The 20,837-nt window shown below is 45.8% G+C and overlaps 2 protein-coding genes across 10 annotated transcripts in view; one reads left to right on the forward strand and one right to left on the reverse strand.

The window, feature by feature from the left end:
- Window positions 1-15,888, forward strand: part of BACE1 (beta-secretase 1) — a 22,292-nt gene extending 6,404 nt beyond the window's left edge. Inside the window, exons 2-9 of one of the 4 annotated variants that reach the window (XM_025047505.1) lie at window positions 8,016-8,104; window positions 9,605-9,821; window positions 10,416-10,478; window positions 11,166-11,300; window positions 12,252-12,353; window positions 12,712-12,861; window positions 13,134-13,326; window positions 13,908-14,680. In XM_025047505.1, the coding sequence (XP_024903273.1) occupies window positions 8,016-8,104; window positions 9,605-9,821; window positions 10,416-10,478; window positions 11,166-11,300; window positions 12,252-12,353; window positions 12,712-12,861; window positions 13,134-13,326; window positions 13,908-14,149 (1,191 nt within the window). In that variant the 3' untranslated portion in view covers window positions 14,150-14,680. Of the gene's footprint in view, window positions 1-8,015; window positions 8,105-9,604; window positions 9,822-10,340; window positions 10,479-11,165; window positions 11,301-12,251; window positions 12,354-12,711; window positions 12,862-13,133; window positions 13,327-13,907 lie in introns of all 4 variants that reach the window. The other 3 variants (XM_025047504.1, XM_006912771.3, XM_015590103.2) reach the window with 3 other exon arrangements.
- A 2,095-nt stretch (window positions 15,889-17,983) lies between these two features.
- The window catches only part of RNF214 (ring finger protein 214), a 44,129-nt gene continuing 41,275 nt past the window's right edge, over window positions 17,984-20,837 (reverse strand). For all 6 annotated transcript variants that reach the window (XM_025047502.1, XM_015590100.2, XM_015590099.2 and 3 more), the window contains 5 exons: window positions 20,431-20,807; window positions 20,176-20,308; window positions 19,860-19,964; window positions 19,527-19,622; window positions 17,984-18,614 (listed from right to left, as the gene is read on the reverse strand). In XM_025047502.1, the coding sequence (XP_024903270.1) occupies window positions 18,549-18,614; window positions 19,527-19,622; window positions 19,860-19,964; window positions 20,176-20,308; window positions 20,431-20,807 (777 nt within the window). In that variant the 3' untranslated portion in view covers window positions 17,984-18,548. The remainder of the gene's footprint in view (window positions 18,615-19,526; window positions 19,623-19,859; window positions 19,965-20,175; window positions 20,309-20,430; window positions 20,808-20,837) is intronic.

The following is a 20,837-nucleotide window of genomic DNA, read 5'->3' on the forward strand; positions in this document are numbered from 1 at the left end:
TCTTTCTTTCTTTCTTTCTTTCTTTCTTTCTTTCTTTCTTTTCTTTCTTTTCTTTCTTTTCTTTCTCTTTTTCTTTCTTTTTCTTTCTTTTTCTTTCTTTTTCTTTCCTTTCTTTTTTTCTCTCTCTCTCTCTCTCTCTCTCTCTTTCTCTCTCTCTCTTTCTTTCTTTTTAAGTTCTGATACTAAAAATGTTGAAAACTATTGAATTCAAAGAATCACCCTCCAAACTAGACAAAGCAGGAGGAATCCTAGTTCTAAGGGTGCCTACCCAGTCCCTGAGACCACTGGGTTGACGGATTGGGCTTCAGGTTGCACATAGGCCCTTGCTAGGACCCTCCTGTTGTCAGTTCACACACTCCTTCTCTGCCTCCCCAGGTCAGGAAAATAAAAAGAGTTCATCTGGGAGTGGGGGTGTTGAGAAAGACTATGCCCTCTCACTAAGATTGAAGGTCAGGATCCCTTCGCCAGTATCTCCAATAAAGAGCTAAGCAGAAAATTCTGGTTTAAAATCCAGGAATAGAAACATTTCCCAGGGAAGTCCCGCTACTTGACAACTAATTTCTCTGTCTGCTGGAGCCATCTCTCTTTGGGGCCTGGGCAATGGCGAGTTCTGGGAAGGAGCCGGGCCATTTTCCCAGTCCTAGAGCTGCCCTGAGCTTCCCCTGGCAAGGGGCTACAGAGGACTGGGAAGCATTCACTGATGCTCATCTGTCACATCTTCAGGTGCTGTGGCCAGTGGATCCTGAGAAGGGAGGTACATGCTCTGAGGAGAGTGATGAATCAGTAGTCCTAGGGGCTGACATGGAGGAGCCAGGACTCCTGGCTCCTAGGTCTTTTTTCTCGGAGATTCTGACAAAAACACAAAGCATCTGGCTGAGTTCCCTGCCTCTCCCACCACAACACATCCTTTCATCAAACCTTCTAAACGGTGACAGCCCTATGGCTACCCTCTCTGTTGCCCACTATAATCCTACTGTGTCCAGTCAATATGTCTCCTTGGTTGGCTTCTCAGGCTCAGTGAACACCACCAATAATTCTTTTCCAGTGCCTGTGGAGTTTTTGCCAAGGGGCACAAGAAGCGAACCCTGGTATCTCCCAATGGCTCGAGCAAACAAGCCTATGTGCTAAGCATGACCTAGGTGCCATGGAGGAAAGTGGGTTTATGCCGCATCAGCTTCATTTGCAACTGAGGACAGACCCAGAGAAGATTGAAGCCACTGTGACCTGTGGGTGGGATATGGTTAGACAGCAGGAAGGACTTAGGTCTGACCATGAAAAGCAGGTAGCTAATAGCAGCCATGATACCTCACAGACGAGGGGTTTGCCAGCTACCTTGGGGATGGGATGGACACAGGAGAAGTAAAACCTCCTTCAAACAGAACATCTCTGCTTTTTCTCTCTTTGGGACACTGGGATTCTGCATGAGATTGGAAAAGGGTTCTACTGCTTTAAAAAAAAGTTTGCCAATCGTCTTAGATCTGATCTTTCAGAACAGACATGTATATTTTTGACAATTCATATCCACCATCTCATTGGAATCAGAAGCACTGATAAATATTGGTTGAGTTGGATTTAAGGCTGGGGGGAAATGGAGCATCCTGTCTAAACAGGGTATACTAGATAAGGTTTGGTGTGACCCAGCCACCTTGGGATTCCTTACAAAATCCCAATCCAAGGTAGGGAGCCTGGCAGCCTGCTTGCTCCCAGGTATCAATTGCCAGCTTCAATCTGGAGAGCGAAGTGGAAGGTGGGGGATCTGTCTGGGGAAAGGAATCCATTTTCATTGAGTCAGCTGATTTGGTCAAGGTAGGAGAAACCTGGACAGGTTCCAATCGCTGGACTCAGTTTGAGGCAGGAGCTAGGTGCCCTGCTGCCCTCAGCCACTCCCAGCTGCTGACATTAGGCTCCTTATGGCCCTTATCTCAGCCTTAGGTATGCTCAGGTCTGAGAATATCCACTTAGGAAACCAGATGAAGTTGGCTCAGAAGGCTCTGGGAGCGAGGATCCCTGAAGTCACTACAACTTACTCTAAGAACTTGGTGGATATTCAGTCAGCTTGCATGGCTATGGTGGGTGTCAATGTCATCGTCACCATGCACAGCACCAGATTGAAAATCACCCCTGCAAAGACTCTGGGGCTGAGAATTAATAGCAAGAGTCTGTAGTGTCACAGAGAACTACAGGAAATGAGGCAATTACTGTCAGTTTAAAAATATCATTATGGAGCACCTACTGAGGGCTAGGTAAGAATTAGATAATAAGGACACAAATGTGCTCCCACCCTGTGGAGCTCACAGTGTGTGGGACAGACAGGCATTAGATAAATAATTAAAAGTTTATGAGTGATATACAAAGAAGCACAGGTATTATTGAGGACCTACAAGAGGAGAGACCTAATCTTGTTTGGGGGCATCAGGGCAGGAGCTTTGGGAGAAAGTATGTTTAAACTGTGACTTGAAAGTTTAATTCAGGCAAGGAAAACAGCATACGCAAAGGTGCCGAAGTGAGAGACCGTTGTGCTACTGAGAAACCTCACAAGAAGCATGGTGATGAAGGGGAAAAGTGACCACTGGAGTTGACCTATGGTTGGTTAGATGCCCCCAAGGTCAAGAATCCCAGGAATTAATCCCAGTTAGATACTTTTACTATCAATTCAGATAGTTTTGTATGAGTTATCTGATGCTGTGTAACTACTCTAAAACTTGGTGGCTGAAGACAAGAGCCATTTTATTTCTTGGAATTCTGTGCATTGGCTTGTGGTTCTACAGGTCTTACCTGGTTTCACTCATGTAGCTACATTCAGCTCGTGGGTCAGCTGGGGGCCGGACTAAGCTGAGCCTGCTGGCCTTCTTTCTCCATGAAGTCATTCATCCTCAAGGAGGCCAGATTGAGCTTCACATACAATCTCAGGGTAGCATTCCAAGAGGGCAATGCCCAATGCACAAGCACTTATCAAACCTCAGCTTAACTCCTTTGCTGATGTCCCATTGGCCAAAGCAAGTCACATGGCCAAGCCCAGAGTCAGTGTCAGAGGGGATCACACAAGGACATGGATACAGGGGGTATGATTCATTAGTGTAACAATCTACCATATGCTTTCTCTCCAATTGAGAGAAGGAAAGGTAAAGGAGATGAAAGAACACACTTGGGCTTGGTCAGAACCAATAGATCCTTCTCCTGGCTTTGTGGCTTATTGTGTAAGATAGGTCAAGTCGCTTACTCACTCTAGGTCTCAGTTTCCTCCTCAGAAATATAGAAGAAAGGCTTCTACATCTCAGTTTAGCTAAAAGGCTTGTTATACAAAAGTATAAGAGCTCTTCTCCGATCAACTCTGAGGCCAAATAGAAGGAAAAAGACTAGGACAATTAGAGGTAGGAAGAATTAGAGTTAAAGCCCCCTCCCCAGAGGTTTGCAAACTGGTAACACCCTAGGATAAACTACCAAGAAATGTGGATCTTAATAGAGATCTTTCAGAATTGCAAAGAGCCCCATCTCTCCAGGCTAATGGACAGATGCCTCCTAAAAGGTCTTTTTAGCCTGAAGTATCTGAGCTGCCTGCTAGTGTGAGCTGGGCCCAAGGTAGCTGGGATTTGGGGAACAAAGAGTTTACCATAAACTCACCACTTCTATACCTATCTAATCACCCAACATCTATTGCTGAAGACTTCCCCAGGGGAGCCTTATCTGCAGAGTGAAATGGGCAGGTGTGTCTTTCCCTGTGGTACTTGTTAGCACTTCCCATGAAGCTGGCTTCCCTCGAAGGTCCCAGGGGCACATTTGTTTGTTAAGTGATTGGCACTGACCTAGCCTTGACCCCCAGTCTTTGGTCCCCTGGGCACCTAAAGGCAATAACTAGGAGACTCCTGAGTTGGCAGGGCCCCAAGTGATGTGGAAGAAGTAAGATGGCTCCAGGACTCCAGGCTGCCTGAAGACTCACATCTTGTTTCAAACCAGGGAGACTGGTGAGAGGAAGGCAGGTCTGAGAGCCACACTTATAACCTAAAAACTCTCACAGTTTGGGAGTCACTGAAGGACTTTTCTCCCCCAAAATATAGGGTAGCTCTTTCCCCTTTTCTTTCCTTTAATCATTCATTAATTCAAGAAATACTTACTGCTAGTCATTGTGACACCTACTAAGGACACAACAGGGATTTTTAAAAATTCAGATACAAAAGGAGATGAGAGTCAATGTGAAATTAGGGTGGCAAGTTTTATGGCAGCATTTTAACAAGAGAATACCACCTGGTCTTGCTCCCTTAGGAAGTCCCTTTTGAGCTCAGAATGAAGGATAATAGGAGATGAGTAGATAAGACGGCAAGTGAAAAGGAGGATGGTCTAGCAGAGTGAATGACCTGTGCAACAGCCTTTGAGTAGAGGGACCATGGCTGGTTTGAGGACCTGAAATAAGGCCAGTGTGGCTAGTAGGCAGAGGGCATGGGGGAATACGAGACAAGCTAGGCTAGATATGTAGGCAGGGCTGGACCGTGAAGGACCTGGTAGGAAATGTTAATGCTTTAAGTTTTTATTTTAATAGCAAAGGGAAACCACTGACACTAGAGAGGGTTAACATGGTCACATTTGCACTTTGAAAAGATCACTCTAGCCAAAGTGCAAAAACAGGTTGGAAAGGTCAAGGGTGCTGGATGTGCCGTGACCAGTTGAGAAGCCACAGTCATATTCCAGGGTGAAATGATGATAGCTTGGCCTACAGGTGGCAAGGAAGATGGCAAGAAATAAATACATTCAAGAGTCTTTTAAGGCTGTTAAGTATTGAGGCATTGGATAGAAATGTGAAGAAGAGGAAAGTGTGAGGATGTCTTTGAAGTTGCTGACTTATGGAACAGATGGATGGTGATGTCATTCACTAGTATAGAGAACACTGGGAAAAAACAGATGGACTGGTCCATGTAAGGTCAGCTTTGGACATCATGAATGTGAGGTACCTTTGAGGCAGTTTGATATGTGTTTCTGGATCTCAAAGGGGAGGAAAGGGCTAGAGCTCTAAGCTTAGGAGTTATCGGCATATTGGTGGTAACTGCAGCTGCAACCATGTTAGGGAGAGAGTGCGGCAGAAGAGGGAAAGGGCCAAAGCCCAAAGCTTGAGAAGTGAGCCTGCAGAACAGACAGAGAAGATATGACCAGAGGGACGGAGGACAACCACACAGTAGGATGCAAGGAAGAGTGTTTTCTGGAGGGAGAAGTCAGCAGTATTGAATGATCCGGAGAAAGCAAGTAAAATGAGGCCCGATTTGAAAAATGTCTTTTGTATTGGGTGACATGAAATCATTGGTAACTGTAGTAAAGGCTGTTTTATAGTGGAGAGAGGGATAGAGGCGAAACTCACTTTTAGAATGGGTTGTGGAATGAGTGGGAGGTGAAGAAATGAAGACAGCTTGGCTGAGAACTTTGGCTGTGAAGGGAAAGGAGAGAGATGGTAGCTGGAGGCGGATGTGAGATTAAAGATTTTTTATTTATTTTTTTTAATGTATAGACTCAGCATTTGTAAATGCCAGTAGGAAGAATGCAGGTTTGGGGTGGGAGTCAGATGGGGGAACAGCAGGGTAGTTGAAGGACCTGAAGGACAGGGATAATTAAGGGGTAAAGTGCCTGAGAAGGGAGGAGGGAATTGGCTCCCAAGCCAAGATGGAAGTCCCTCTGGAGCCAGGAGGAGGGACAGCTGAGAGAAAGGATTGGCCTGTGTGGCCAAAGGCTTGGCCAGGCAGGTTGCAATGACTGGTTGTGGGAGGTGAGGGAGGTCCCATCTGATGGCCTCTGTTGGGTGGAATAAGAGGTGAAATGAGAGGTAAAGGCGTTTGCTTAGATTTGGCAGCACTATTTTCCTCTTTTGGGCTCTCCTGAACTGCCCTGTTTCATGGTGAGTGTGGTAGCCCTGGTTGCCAAAGGCCCCTGCCCTATCAGAGACTTCTGTGGGAGGTTGGCCAGGGGGTTCACGCTAGATATGTTGAAGCACAGGACCAGAAATCATTTCTCTCAGAGGCAGGATCGCACTGCAGAGGACAGACATTTTGGTCAGGAGAAAATCTCAACTGCTTATTTTGATTTCCCATTTTGGGGGGCGGGGGGGAAGAGAGATCAATGGTGGCCTGAATTCCTGTTAGAGGATGAGTGAGCAGGGAGTGGAGCGAAATGGGAGTGGAGGGGGTCATTCTTCCCTGGGCTTGACCTCCTTTGAGGTGAAAAGGGGAAGCCAGGTCACTCTAGTTGCCCTTCCAGTCCCAGCCTTTCTTCCTCAGACAAGGAGAAAGGCTGGGACTGGAAGGGCAACTAGAGTGACCTGGCCTCCTGGCTGGAGAGGGAGTGGGCTATAGAAAGAGCCCCTCCCTCTGAAGGAGAGGAGAGGTGTTTGGAAGAGGGTGGGCCTGAAACAGCTGGGATGCCAAATCTCCAGATAAAAGCTCTATTCCAGTGTAAAAAGTGGTGATATTTTCCTAGAGCCAGCCAGGCACACATTCTAGGCAGTCCTCCCATGAACAGCCACGGGGACCAGTGTTGTGGTCACATGATAGCAGGGATCCCTGCCTATAGGAGGCTGAACTTGGGCTGGGAGCAGAGTCCTGACAGGTGGGGGAGGAGGATCCTGGGGAGTAGGTGGGTGAAGAAGCCTTTTTAATCATTAACTTTGTTGATTGAAATCTGAACTGCTGTGCCTCCAGCTTTATTGATTCTCTCTAAAAGCAGAGCATCTGGAGCCTGGAGGCTGCTGGGAGACCAGGGAAAGGGACAACGGAGAGAAGTCCAGGAAAGAGGCAGGGAGGAAAATGGGAACCAAGCCAGGAGTGGGGAGCTGGGAAGGAGGGCCAAAGCAGGGTCAGAGAGCTGGGGTGACAGTGAAGAGGTGTCTTTGGAGACTGAGGGAGGCCAAGAAGCCTGAGCAGGCCTTGGGGGAGGTGCAGTCGGCAGTGCCACAGAGGACCACTGGAGCAAGAAGGAGCCAGCAGAGAGGAGGAAACTGGAGCCCAGAGAAGCATGGTGACCTGCCTATGGTGACAATGTCAGAGCCTGGACCCAAACTGATGTCAGCTGACTTCACTGCACTGAGGAGAAAAGATACAGAAAAGAAAAGCCCTGAGCTCAGGGGAGAAGCTGAGGTTGGTGGACCTGGCAAGTTGGCAAGAAAGGACTCACTTTACAGATGACTGTGTTTCTCAGGACAGTGGCCTTTCCTCTTTGCCTATGAGGATATAGTAGTCATTCAAAAAACGGCTTTGGATTGACTAAGGGAGGGGTCAGGCCATCAGAAGAGGAAGGAGGGACAAGTAAAAGAGATTCTAGGAGCTGCACAAGGAATACCAAAAAGACACCTGTCCATGTTCATTTAGCCAAAAACCAGGGCCCTGATGAGATAGAACAGCATACTGGATTCCTGACTCCTCACCATTTCTGACAGTAGGACTCATTGGTCTGTGTCACCTCTGAGATAGAAGGGGAGCCCCTCATGGGAAGCCTCATTCTTGTAGGCAGGGTCAGAAACATGTGGGCACCGACCTGCCATCATGGCCCCCACAGCTCCCCTCACCAGTGCCAGCTCCTAGAACAGTCCTTTCTGAGCTGGAGGGGGACAAACAAGGCTGCCTGCTGAGTGATGTGCTTCCTAGGAGAACTAGAAAAGGAGGGGAAAGGGCAAGCTCTGAAGACAGAATCAGACAGGTAAACAATGTAAGTAAGGGAAATCTCAGGGTAGAGAGACAGGACTAGAGATAATACATACACACACAGAGATAATGTGGCTCTGATGACACAGTAAATGTTGATTCTATAGAGAAGACAGTAGCAGACACAAGGTTTCTGAGGCCATGCTGAGGACGTCATAGGACAGCATGTTCTGTCTGTGGTCGTGGTACTGGACAGGTGCCTGCCTGTCCAGTCCTACCTCATGGAAGCTTCACCCTGGACATTTCAAAAGGAGGCTATGTAGCTGGTGGGGTGAAGGACGCTGTGGTGGTAATTCCAGAGCTTCCAGTTGATAACGTATTCCTCTCCCCTTTCTCTGACAGCTCAACATCCTGGTGGACACAGGAAGCAGTAACTTTGCAGTGGGGGCTGCCCCTCACCCTTTTCTGCATCGCTACTACCAGAGACAGCTGTGAGTCCTGGGGAGAGCTGAAGGGAAGAATCCTTCCCAAGGATCCAGGGCCAAGAAGGGTCAGAGAGAAAGAGGACTGCAGAGAGAAATACTAGCTCCTCAGATCCTGTCTTCCTGCTGGGGAAGGGGAAAGGAAAAGAAGGCAACAGTGACTAGGAACGAAGAGTGGGATGGGGGTGGATTTGAGGAAAGGTTAAGTTGAGGGGCAGCCAGGAAGTTCTTCAGTACTGAGACCAGGCAGCTTCCTGTGGGAGGGAAAGGAGAGCAGCCCCAGAGCTCCCAGAGCAATCTCAGCGGTCTCATTCTCGCTTCCTGAATGAAGAGGCAAGGAGACTTGACCCTATACCCCCTCAGTGGCTCTGTTTTCTGACACCAATGAAGTCTAGGCTGCAGTGATAGCTTGCTTTGTTTTGTTCTCACCTGGGGCCACTCTTGGTGACTTTGCACAGTTCACAGAAGTGAAGAAAGAGCCTTCCGTAAAGCCCACTGCCTGGACCAGTATGAGGGAATGTAAGCTAAAATGTCTCCTCCCTGCACCACCCGGAGTTCGGCAGCTGGATTTAGCTAACTGGTGGAAGGGAGGGTTGAAGTGGGTTTTTAAGGTAGGAGAGGTAGTGAGGAAAGACCTGGGCGTCACTTTAGCATAAAAGCAGGAAGTGACGTGAGGATATCTAATGTCTGAGGTATCTTTGTGTGTGAAAACATGTGACTAGAGCCTTAAATCCCATTCTTGGACTTCTAGGCAGATGCCAAAGCCACCTTCCCCAACTCCTGCCTTCTAAGGCCGCCTTCCCTTTAACTTCCCTTAGAGAAATCAGTCAGGAAGTGGGTTGTGCTCAGAGTCAATGAAAGAGAATTCATTCTAGGTCCTTGTCCCAGTCCCATCACTGTCCCCCATTACACACACACAGCCCTGGTTAGTGGCATGATTAAACAGGTGGGGTGTCACATGTAGATATGCATGTTTCATACAAGTGTGGTATATAATACCTTCATGCTCTGCTGAGATGCTTATGCAAATCCCTCCTCTGGAAGAACCTGCAGAGGTTTCACATTCACCCTGCTTAGTATTTTCTCTACCACTCAGATGGTACCACTGGGTCCCAAGGCAGCAAGAGAATCAATGGCTCCTTTTCTTTGGGAGTTTGATGGAGCGGGGGTGGGGAGATGCCCCCTAGCTGTCCTTTCAGCAGCAAAAAGCACAATACACAAAGCCTAGGCTTGTTTTTCATAGGGCCTGAGCTCAAGATCTAGGAATATGAGTTATGGAGACAGGAAAGCAAGCCCCAGCAACAGCTTCCCTCTTCTATTTGCAACGCCACTTTACATTCTGTTCTGGGTGATTGATCTCCCTAGGGGTTCTGTTGAGCAGCTTAAAAGTATCTTACTTATCTAGGATGCCACTGAGATAAGGCTAGGCATTTGAGAATAGCTTTGAGGCTGGATCCCTATACCAACTGTTGTCCTTACGCATCCACAAATCTCTGCCTTTTTCCACAGGTCCAGCACATACCGGGACCTCCGGAAGGGCGTGTATGTACCCTATACCCAGGGGAAGTGGGAGGGGGAGCTGGGCACCGACCTGGTGAGCATCCCTCATGGCCCCAATGTCACTGTGCGTGCCAACATTGCTGCCATCACTGAATCAGACAAGTTCTTCATTAACGGCTCCAACTGGGAAGGCATCCTGGGGCTGGCCTATGCTGAGATCGCCAGGGTGAGTGGAACAAGGCCTAGCCTCAGACACTGTGACTACACATTGCACACTGCATGCTACACAGGGATGGAGTTGAGAAAGAAAAGGGGAGGGGACTGACTAAGGGAGAGAAATAAATCAGCTTAAAGGATTATTTAAAAAGGAGATAGAATGGCAGTCTGAATATTATCCCTATAGAAAGCAGAACTATCGTGAGACATGCTGTGATAGGTACAGGAATAGGCTGTGGTTTCTACTGACTAAGATCTTTAAGAATAAGAGCGCCCATTAATCTGAAACAGGTTAGGCATGCAGGGACCAAAGCTCCTAGAGATCTGTGGGCCCATCAGTACTTTTCTGTTTTCATCGCCAGTGTCTCTCGCTAACCCTCTCTCCGCCAAACTCAGTACCTCAAGATGGTCTTTCCCAAGGAACATCCCCCAAGTCCTTGCTTTTGCCTTCCAGTTGAGGCAGAAAGCTGCCCTCAGTCTATTAAGACCCTCTGTGTGAGGGTTCACGCCTTGTCTCTTTCTGCCGCAGCCCGATGACTCTCTGGAGCCTTTCTTTGACTCCCTGGTAAAGCAGACCCACGTTCCCAACCTCTTCTCCCTGCAGCTCTGTGGTGCTGGCTTCCCCCTCAACCAGTCAGAAGCGCTGGCCTCAGTTGGAGGGAGCATGGTAAGTAGGTCCTAGGGGAGGTCCTGGCACTGGGCAAAGAGGTGGGTACCATCTGCCTCCCCTCCAAAGCTACACCAGTCTTAGGCTCCACTATTTAGAATCTCTGTACTCCCCAGCCCCACTTTTCTTTTTCAATCCTTTTCTTCCTTGCATTATTCCAGAAAGGATTCAAGGCACCTATGGTAAACTTGGAAAGGATCAGATATGATTAGGAAAATTTCAAAGGAAATGAAAATTAGACCTATTGAATTAAAATTATTCAGTCTGATGATCAGAAAGCAGAGATATAAGTTTGAAAGTCTATTTATTAATTAATTAGGACAACTGGTGAATGGTGCTCCATCTCCAACAAGCAGAGAAAATAAAATTTATAATAGAAGCAAATAATCATTCATTCAACATTTATTGTGCTGGTTTAGGTTTAAATAACTTCACATCAAGGACTGTGTGATTCTGAAACAAATAATAAAAATCCTGAAAAGTCTCTTCCCCGCACACATTTTCTTAATACATTTTAGAAACTATAAGTCACTTGGGGCATGATTTGATTAGAAGCAGGAAGATGAGAAAGGTGATCTATAGAGGGCTTTGCCACCCCCAGAAATTACTGGTTCTATTGCTTGCTCCCTAGGTGACTTGCCATCCCTCTGTGCTGGGACTCAGGTATCTGCCTCTTTTTCTCCCTAGATCATTGGGGGTATCGACCACTCACTGTACACAGGCAGCCTCTGGTACACACCCATCCGGCGGGAGTGGTATTATGAGGTGATCATTGTGCGGGTAGAGATCAATGGACAGGATCTGAAAATGGACTGCAAGGAGGTAATAAAACCAAGGGGGAACCAAGAAGAGCTAAGTGGGGAGGCAACGCAGAGTGAGGTCAGACTCTGGGTTATGAGATTGGGAGGACAAGGCAGAGGTGCAGGACCTGAGGAAAGGGTTGGGGGCTGAGCCTAGAACAGGAGTATAAGGGTCACACAGCAGGGCCTGGGCTTTGGAGCTAGGGACTTTCACAGGGACAACATGGCTTATGATCTAGTAATGAAAAAAGCATGTCTGGACCCTAGTCACTGCCTTGCTTTATGGCCTTAGGCAAGTTTTTTCAAGGCAGTATGATATGATAAATACAAGAGTCCGGCTTTTGGAGTCAGGAAGACTTGGGTTTCTAGCTCTACCACGTGCTAGCTAACTGTCCTTAGGCAAGTTACTATGTTGTGTTTCAGTTTCTCATCTGTAAAATACGTGAAAACAGCTTTCCAAAGATTATGGTGAAGCCAGATAATAAATAAAGTGTTTATTCCAATGCCTGGCACACAGCAGTACCCAATAAATGGCAGCTAAACCATTTGGGTCTTCCTTACCTTGTTTCTTTATGTATGCTAAATTAGAGTAGATATAAGTATACTATGAAAAGTTAAGACCACTATACAAGATATTTTTATTTTCAAGACTTGAGAATGTCTGCCCACCCAAGATAATGTTTTAATACTTACTGAATGCTTCCTTTGTACCAGGCACTACTCTAAGCACTTCAATTGTATTAATTTAATCTTTATAATTCTTTGAGGTAGGTACTATTATTATCCTTATTTTAAAGATGAGGAAACTGAGGCACCAAGGTTAAGTAACTTGCCTGAGGCTATACACCTAAGAAGTGGCCAGGATGCCAACCCAAGCAGGACCCCACAGTCAGACTCGCCCTTCTGACTCTGGCCAGAGCCTGGCATCAAAAAAAGGCTCCTGTCTATTCTAATCCGCTCCTCTCCTCTTTAGTACAACTATGACAAGAGCATCGTGGACAGTGGCACCACCAACCTTCGTTTGCCCAAGAAAGTTTTTGAAGCTGCAGTCAAATCCATCAAGGCAGCCTCCTCGGTCAGTGGGACTAAGGACGGGGGTACAGAGATGACAGTGTGTCAGAGGAAGTCCGTGAAAGTCATGTTCTTCAAACAGGAGACAAGATGTCTACCCCTAGACCCTTCCGCTTAGAGCTCTTAAAAACTGTTCTCTTCCATGGGCCTGTTTGCTCATCACAAAACCACCCTGTTACAGACTTTCGGCCTCACTCTCCCACTCTCTTCCTCTAATTCTTGGGTTTCAGTTTACCTTTCCCTAGTTTGGATATTCCATGGAAAAGCAAATCAAGGGCCCAGTAAATGTGATCAGAAAATGGGAGCAGAGAGATGTTGAAAGAGTCTATTTCCTCATTGTTACCCCTTTCTTACCAACACAGACGGAGAAGTTTCCAGACGGCTTTTGGCTAGGGGAACAGCTGGTATGCTGGCAAGCAGGGACTACCCCTTGGAACATTTTCCCCGTCATCTCACTCTACCTAATGGGTGAAGTGACCAATCAGTCCTTCCGCATCACCATCCTTCCACAGGTATGTCCCTAATCTGAGTCAGTGGGATCCTAGGAAGAGGACAAAGTACGTATAGGGAGATAGTGAGCAGGCATGGTTTCCTACAACTTGGAAGACAAAATAGATGAGTGTCCAGTGGTAAAGGGCTCTTGGAAAAACCAACCCCTCAGAGCTCAGTGATGACAAAGGGAAGAGTGACCTCAGGGCATAGACACCTAGAAGGCAGAGTTAAGGTGAAGGATGGAGTGAGGAAGAGAGCAAGACATACTTTCATTCTGATTCCTTATCCTTAGCAATACCTGCGGCCAGTGGAAGACGTGGCCACGTCTCAAGACGACTGTTACAAGTTTGCCATCTCACAGTCATCCACTGGCACTGTTATGGGAGCTGTTATCATGGAGGGCTTCTATGTCGTCTTTGATCGGGCCCGAAAACGAATTGGCTTTGCTGTCAGTGCCTGCCATGGTGAGAGCGCCACAGTGTGGGGTCAGTCTATCCATGTTCTCCCTGTCCAGCAGTCAGTATACCTGGGCCCCTGAGTCTGGGAGGTGGTTAACAATTGCCTCAGGCCAGAGTCAACATATTGTGCAAAAGCCAGGGTCAGTGCTTATTTTTTCGGTATTGCCTGGCATGGTGACCCCTGCCTGGACTGGGAACCTCTGTTGGAGACCCAGGGCAGCAACAGCTGCTTGGCATCTTGGGAAACTATAGATCCAAGGGCAGTAGGTGAAGCCTATAGTGACCCTGGCAGCTGCAGTATGGTAAGGTTGAATGCTACTTCAGAATGGCAGCAGGGCTTTACAACTGGATTTCAGCAGTGGCAGGTGAGTTTACTCAGTGTGTATGAGGTTGGCTTTTTAGTCAACTCAGAGCAACTGACTTTTACGTATCAGACCTACTATATAGGTATACAGGAAAAGGCCGTCACTCCCAATGACCTAGGAGGAGATACACCTTCACCTGGCCTCCTCAGGGGCTAATTTCAAGGCCTATCAGGAGTTCTTTTTGTTGTATAATCCTGTGATATGACAATGAAATCTGCTCACTCACATTTGCCGTTTCTCCAGTACACGATGAGTTCAGGACGGCAGCGGTGGAAGGCCCTTTTGTCACCCCAGACATGGAAGACTGTGGCTACAACATTCCTCAGACAGATGAATCAACACTCATGACCATTGCCTATGTCATGGCTGCCATTTGCGCCCTCTTCATGCTGCCACTCTGCCTCATGGTGTGTCAGTGGCGCTGTCTCCGCTGTCTACGCCATCAACATGATGACTTTGCTGATGACATCTCCCTGCTGAAGTGAGGAGGCCCACGGGCAGAAGACGGATTCCCCTGGACCACATCTGGTGGTTCACTTTGGTCACAAGGAGACAGATGGCACCTGTGGCCAGAGCACCTCAGGACCCTCACCCACCCACCAAATGCCTGTTCTTGACAGAAAAGTAAAAGCTGGCAAGGTGGGTTACAGGGATTGTACCTGTAGGAGAAGGAAGAAAGAAATGCTCTGGTGTGGGAATATCCTGGTCACTTCAAACTTGAGTTGGGAAGTTCTGGTGTTTCAAATTTCAGTCTGGAACCTTTGCCCACCAACCCTCTCAGTTCTCCAATCCAAAGTATTCTTTTCTTAGTTTCAGAAGTAGTGGCATCACACCCAGGTTACCCCAGTGTGTGTCTCTGCAGTACCCTGGCAGAGAAAGGGCCAATCTTGTTTCCCTGCTGGCCAAAGTCAGTAGGAGTGAATGCAGTTTGCTATTTGCTTGAGAAAGGAACTGTATCAATAAGCCTAACATTGGTGCAAAGATTGCCTCTTGAATTAAACAAAAAATAGACTGAATATCTGTACAAATGAGACTGAATGTTTGTACAAATGGGGACAGCTGGAAGAGGAGGAGAGGGAGTGTGAAGACGGGGAACAGTTGGGATTAAAACTAGAAAAGGCAGAAACATGACCACAAGCCAGTCCCAGTTTCAGACTTCATCTCCAAGATAGAATCTCATCTCCTAAGATGGGTGTTGCTTCCTAATGTTTTCTTTTCTGTGGTTGCAGCCTGACCGAAAGTGAGATGGGAAGAAGGGCTCATTTAGCCAAAAAGCTCTTTAGCTCTCTTAAATGCAAAGTGCACACTAAGAAGTTCCATCTAACAAATGACTTTCTACCTAATTAATTCCAATTGTCTCTATCCGAACATTTTGCTCTGCATATGCTAGGTAGCATTAAAATATCCCAACCCCCTTAAGCCCCAGGTGCCCTATGGGAAAGCAGTTGGAATATAGCAAATACAGCAGAGCTGGGATTTGTCTTCCTGGTTACATTTTCACTCCCACCTCCAACTCCCTAGTCCCTGGAGCTTTGTAGCTGATGTACTAAGAAGAATAAACAGGAGACCACTCCTAATTGAAAGCGAAATTCTAAAGATTCATTCAACAGGCATCGGGGTGATGCCCTATACCCCTGCCTGGGTTTCTTCTTGTTCAGGTGTAAGTTGTAGTAAGATCTTTGAGAGCCATTGCCTTCTCACTTCCTCTAATGTCCCCTCTATTTATTTGGCCGAAGCATCCCACAGTGGCATAAGTATTATACCAAGAGGGTCAGGAACACAGGGCTTTCTGGTTCTAGCATCATCGCCTTCAATAACAAAGCTGCTTGGAGAAAGGATGGCAGCTTTAGGGCTTCCTTACTTCCTTCACAAGAGCCCCTCAGTGGAGGCCATACTTTCCCCGTCCTGCTCTCTACTCCCCACTCCTAAGAGTACTTGGGTACCAAGGCTGGTTCTTGGGCTATGTATTGGGGACCAAGTTCATTTCCTATCAGTTCTAACACAGTCAGCTATGATGCCAGTGTTAGTGGGAAGAGCTGAATTTTCCTAGTATATCCACTGGATCCTATTCCTAGGTGGTCAACACACTTCTTCCAGGCATGGGACCTACCAAGTGTGGAAGTACCTGATGAGGGAGAGGGAAATACAAGGAGGGCCTCTGGAGATCCTGGCCTCAGCCAGCTGACCACAAGCCATAAACCAATAAAACCAGGAATACTGAGTCACATCCGTCCGTGTCCCCCACCCCACCGCTGAATTCTCTTCATTCCCCTGCACTTGGTGCTACTTTGGCTAACTGGGAACAGCCCATAACCACAAAGACTGACAAGAAAGACTGGAGAGTGTCCACTTCCAGCTCGGAACTTACTGTGTAAATAAACTTCCAGAATTGCTACCGTGAAATCAAAATGCCACCTTCTGCTTTATAATTTCTACCCATATTGGGGAAAACTGGCTTTTCCCCAGTTCTTTCCAGGGCATAAAACCCCTTCATTAGTAAGTCTCATTGTCCTGTTTTCTTTTAGGAGAAAACTTGTGCTTATTTTCCTTTTTACAGTTTCTTCCTTTCTACCCTGAAACTAAACTCTAAGTGTAAAAGAAAATCTTGACAACAGCTTCTTGCTTGTAAAAATATGTATTCTATATCTCTACTTTTAAATTCTACTCCAGAAAAATGACTGTTCCATCTCCACTCACTGCATTAAGGGCCTTTCCCATTGGTCAGAATGGCTTCTATTGTGGCAGGCCAGTGGACAGAATGAAAAGGGAGAACGTGGGTGGCCAAAACTTCAGTGTTGCTTTCTGATTGATCTTGAACAAGAAAGAGAAAAAAGCAACAAATGAGGCCCCAGCTCCCATGAACAACTCTCTAAAACACCTGTCCTCCTGCTACAGTTGGCTTTCAAGGGCTTTTACTAGGAAGCAGTTAAACCCCCCTACCTACTCCCTCCTTTTCTCTCTACTCCTTTGGCTTCAAAGATTTGTGGAAAAGAAACATAATATTTTTTATACCCATTTCTAATTTCTAAATTTTCAGGGGATCCTAAAAAATATTACAGGTGGCCCAAGGGCTGCTGCAAAGTTGAGGGGAAATAAAATCTGAAGATTATAAGATAAAAAAATGAATCCCCCCGCCAAATGAAAAGAACAAAGGAACTGGTCTTCCATTTTGCCACATTTCCTGATTGTGACAGCTACCAAACTGGAAACATTAATATTTCATTAACCAAAGTGGTCATCTGACCTCTACAAAGCGGGGTATACTCATGCCATTTCAATGACCCTAAAAGATGCCAACAAGGTCCTGGAAAACCCAGCTCCTAACACTGATGCCAGTCAATAAGCATGGGCAAGTAATGCAAGAGAAAAGAAAGAATATGTCCATGAGCTGACAGGCAAGGAAGCAAAATAAAAAAGGAAGAGAGAAACAAAAACAGGAGAGAATCTAGATGGATCTAAAAGGAAATGTTTTTGCTATCCTGATATGTATTGCTAGTGCCAGTAAGCACTTCCAGGTCCCAGAATGGGAAAATTTAGCTATTGGTAATATAATAATGTCCTTCCCCTAGAGCTAATTTTTTTTAAATTAACACTTCATTTTTACTTGTTTAATTCCAAAAGAAAAGGAGAGCACTGAAGACATTTCTGATAGGAGTAAAAAGGATGGGAAAAGATTCGAAACTCTAATAGAGTCATAGCTTTCCCAGGTATAAACCTAAAAACCAGAAGTGTTCAATAAGCAGAGGTGGCAAAATAAGCTAGTTCCAGATAGCTATCCATGGAACAAATGACTTATAAACCTGAAACTCAATCTCCCTTCTTCGCATCATTTTGGTCTCTATTTTTCCCAAGATAGGAAACATGTCCTCCACAGCTTTCTTGCTTCAAAAATTAAAACCCAGCATCCCGAGATCATTCTGAAAGTAATTTTGCATGGACATCTCCTCACCCCAGTGCCTGCCTGGAACTCACCCAAGGTCACTAAACAACTTATTTGTGAACCAACTGCCTTAACCATCAAGGGGGAGGGGGTTAGCTAGACTAGACTAGAAATGAAGGGGAAGAGATAAGGACTTCACAAGGGTGGCCACATCAGTGGTGGCAAAGGATGGCTTGGCCCAGGAAAGACCTATAGGTCATGCTAGTTTCTAAAGAGATGACTATCTAGGAAGTAGGGTTGACAGAAGTTTGTGGGAGCATGGGGGAAATGGGACCTGGTTATGTTGTTATTCTTGGACTGTGAATTTTGCTGATGTAAAATAGAATATTTTTGTAAACCTAAAGTCTATGTACAAATAATGAGCATTAACACAGTAAAATACTCAATGAAAAGTCAAACTATTAGGGTTACATCCCCCCTGCCCCCAATCAGTCTCACTTTATCCATTTGGAGTAGAGTCGCTACCACAACACCAAGGATTCTGGAGGCTTTCAGTAAGCAAGGCATCTGGTTGGACAGCAGGTAAGCACCAGAATTCAAATCTGCATACATGAGCCTTAAGAAAATGGACTTGCAGTTGAGCCAAATCAAAGCAGGATGGCCTTAGAGCAACAGCAGCTTCCTAGATGGTTTTTATATTGTATTTGAAAACAGCCCTAGGCAGGAAGATCATAATTGCAAGATCAAACTAAACATCATCTTAGCTACACTCTGTATCCCCCAAACGAATTGCAAGATGAAGGGGACAGACCATTTCTGCATAATATACATACTTTCATTTACGAACATTTGAATACAGACTTTCTATACACACATTATCTATATAATAAAAATGTACATGGCATGAGTATATGTCACTGTATAAATATAGAGTTTTAGAAATCTGAACCCGCGCTTCCTGTTCACATCAAGTTTCTCCTCTTCTTCCTCCCCAGTCAGGTCCGTCATTTAAGAGTTGGACAAAAGGGACAAGTGTCATTTGTGTTGGTCTGGGCCCAGAATTTGATACACTAGAAAGAAAGAAAAACATACCTCAGGTTTATCTGGAAAGATGGAGGGAAGGAAGAGTGAAGGTGCCATTAAAGGTTCAACAGATCTAAGGAATATTTACTAAGTCAGAAAATCTCTTATCACAGAGGATAAGAGGGCTATTTCACTGGCTCTTACCCACCCCGCACCAAAATCTTCAGAGCAGGTGAATCTGTTCTTTTTATAGGAAATATTGACTATCAGCTAATAATAGCGTAAAGCTGCCTTTCGTTGAATAACTAGGCTTACTATTTCTTATGATCCATTTAGGCTGAGATGAGCTTCCATTTCCTAATAGCTATTGTTCTCAAATCTTATTCAGGATTTTCTCTTACCAAGAATTTAGATATAAATTCAGTTTCTACCTCTTAGAAAAATGAAACGAATAAAATAAAATAGTAAAAAAGAAATCATCCCTGCTGCTAAGAGATTTAACTCTGCCTGGTAACATAATAAAAGATGGGAATAATTCGTCAGTTTGAGAAGATAATCTCTAATAGGCAGGCCTTCAAGCTATTCTGTTAATAGAATTACTAATCTCAAATTGAGGTTCCCTATTCCATTCCTCTCATCTAAGCAAAGTCTATTGACAATGCTATATTTGAAACAGTTAAGATATGTATTTTTTATCGTTCATTTTCTAAGAGAGTGCTCTAATATAAATTGCTCTTCTGTGAATTACTTATCCAGTCCCCTAAAAAGGTACACAGTAAAAGGAAGCTGGGAGATCCTAGCAGACAGTATCCTGAATTCTGCTGATGTTTAAGCCACAATTTACTAAAAACTTTGTTTAGATATGAACAATGAGTATCAAGAAATGTTCGAGAAAAGTTAAATTATCTCAGTTGTCAGAAAAGAAAGAGTAGAAAATAAAGAAAGTATGGAGCACCCACCTCTTTATGCAACACATGGGAACATGCCATTGGATGCAGCTCACTGGGCTGAACAAGTTTCTGGCACATAAGACACAGCTTACAGGCGGCTGGAGCCTGCAGAACAGAGAAGGGATGGTCAAAAGAGTAAGAAACCTCTGGATCTCCTTGCCTACGATGTCTATAATTCCATCCATGTAGCAAAAAGATTTTATACCAAAAGAAATAAAAGTTCAAATATAGATTCTTGCTGAGATCATGGTTTCTCACTGCAGTCCATCTATAAACCTGCTCCCTCCTCATTAACCCACCCATTCCTTTCACATCCTACTTTTCAAAGAAAAAGAGTCTTACATGTGAAGATCTTCCAGGATATGAAACTTGGGCAGAAGGCAAGAACATTGGGGTACTGATTTGAGCCAATGGAGCAGGGAACAAGGCCCGGATCCGACCAAGTGGCTGTGGGCAGAAACAATGTTAGAGTAAGGAAAGAGTCTGAGTCACAGAGCATATAACAAAACGAAGTCATTTAGTTCCCAAGCCAGCAAAGACAAAAGCAGACTAGATACCCCTGACTACAGTGCTGCTTCCCACCTCAAATTTTTCTGAAATTGGCCTCTTCCCCAACATCTCAGCAGGTCTGAGTTCTCTCCCAAGTAGCTTGTCTTACCTGAGTACTTGCTGCCACTCGCTCATGTTCTGCCAGTCGTGCAGCGACCAACTGGATCAGTTCCTCCATGGTCAGGCCTGCCATGGTAGTACGTGCTGTCTTGATTTGCTGAAGAATGTTGGTCATCTGGGCCCTAAAAAGAAAAGGAGAGATTTTATGCTATACTCAAGGGGAAGATCCATGAAATCTCCCCTATTTTAGTCCATAAACATTTCTCTGACAAACTATTAAAAATTAGTCCTTAAAGATACTTACTTATTGCATTGTGGGAACCGAGTCAGCAGCTTTTCCAGGATCTTCTCCAGTTTATCTACTGGTTGGGGCCGGGGAGTTTCAGTAGAAGCCTTAACACCGCCCAAGCCTGGGGGAGGCGGGATGGAGGCGGCAGGAGGGATGTGTGGACCATGGGGGCCAACAAGGGAACCCAAGCCAGGGCTACTTCTCCCATGGGAGCCAGGAAGGGGTGGGGAAGGCTGGTTGGGCTGTGAAAGGGCAGGGTTCAGGATTGGGAAAGACAAGGAACGGGGATCTGCACTGGGCATAACCATGGGCATTGTGACCTGCCCAATGGAGAAGGGCATCCGAGGAGCCAGAGAGGGACTGGGTTGAAACACCTGAAGCATGAAGTCTGTCTGTAGAGGAGAAGAGGTGGAGAGCAGGAA

This window comes from Pteropus alecto, unplaced genomic scaffold (genome assembly GCF_000325575.1).
Source record: "Pteropus alecto unplaced genomic scaffold, ASM32557v1 scaffold224, whole genome shotgun sequence".
NCBI lineage: Eukaryota > Metazoa > Chordata > Mammalia > Chiroptera > Pteropodidae > Pteropus > Pteropus alecto.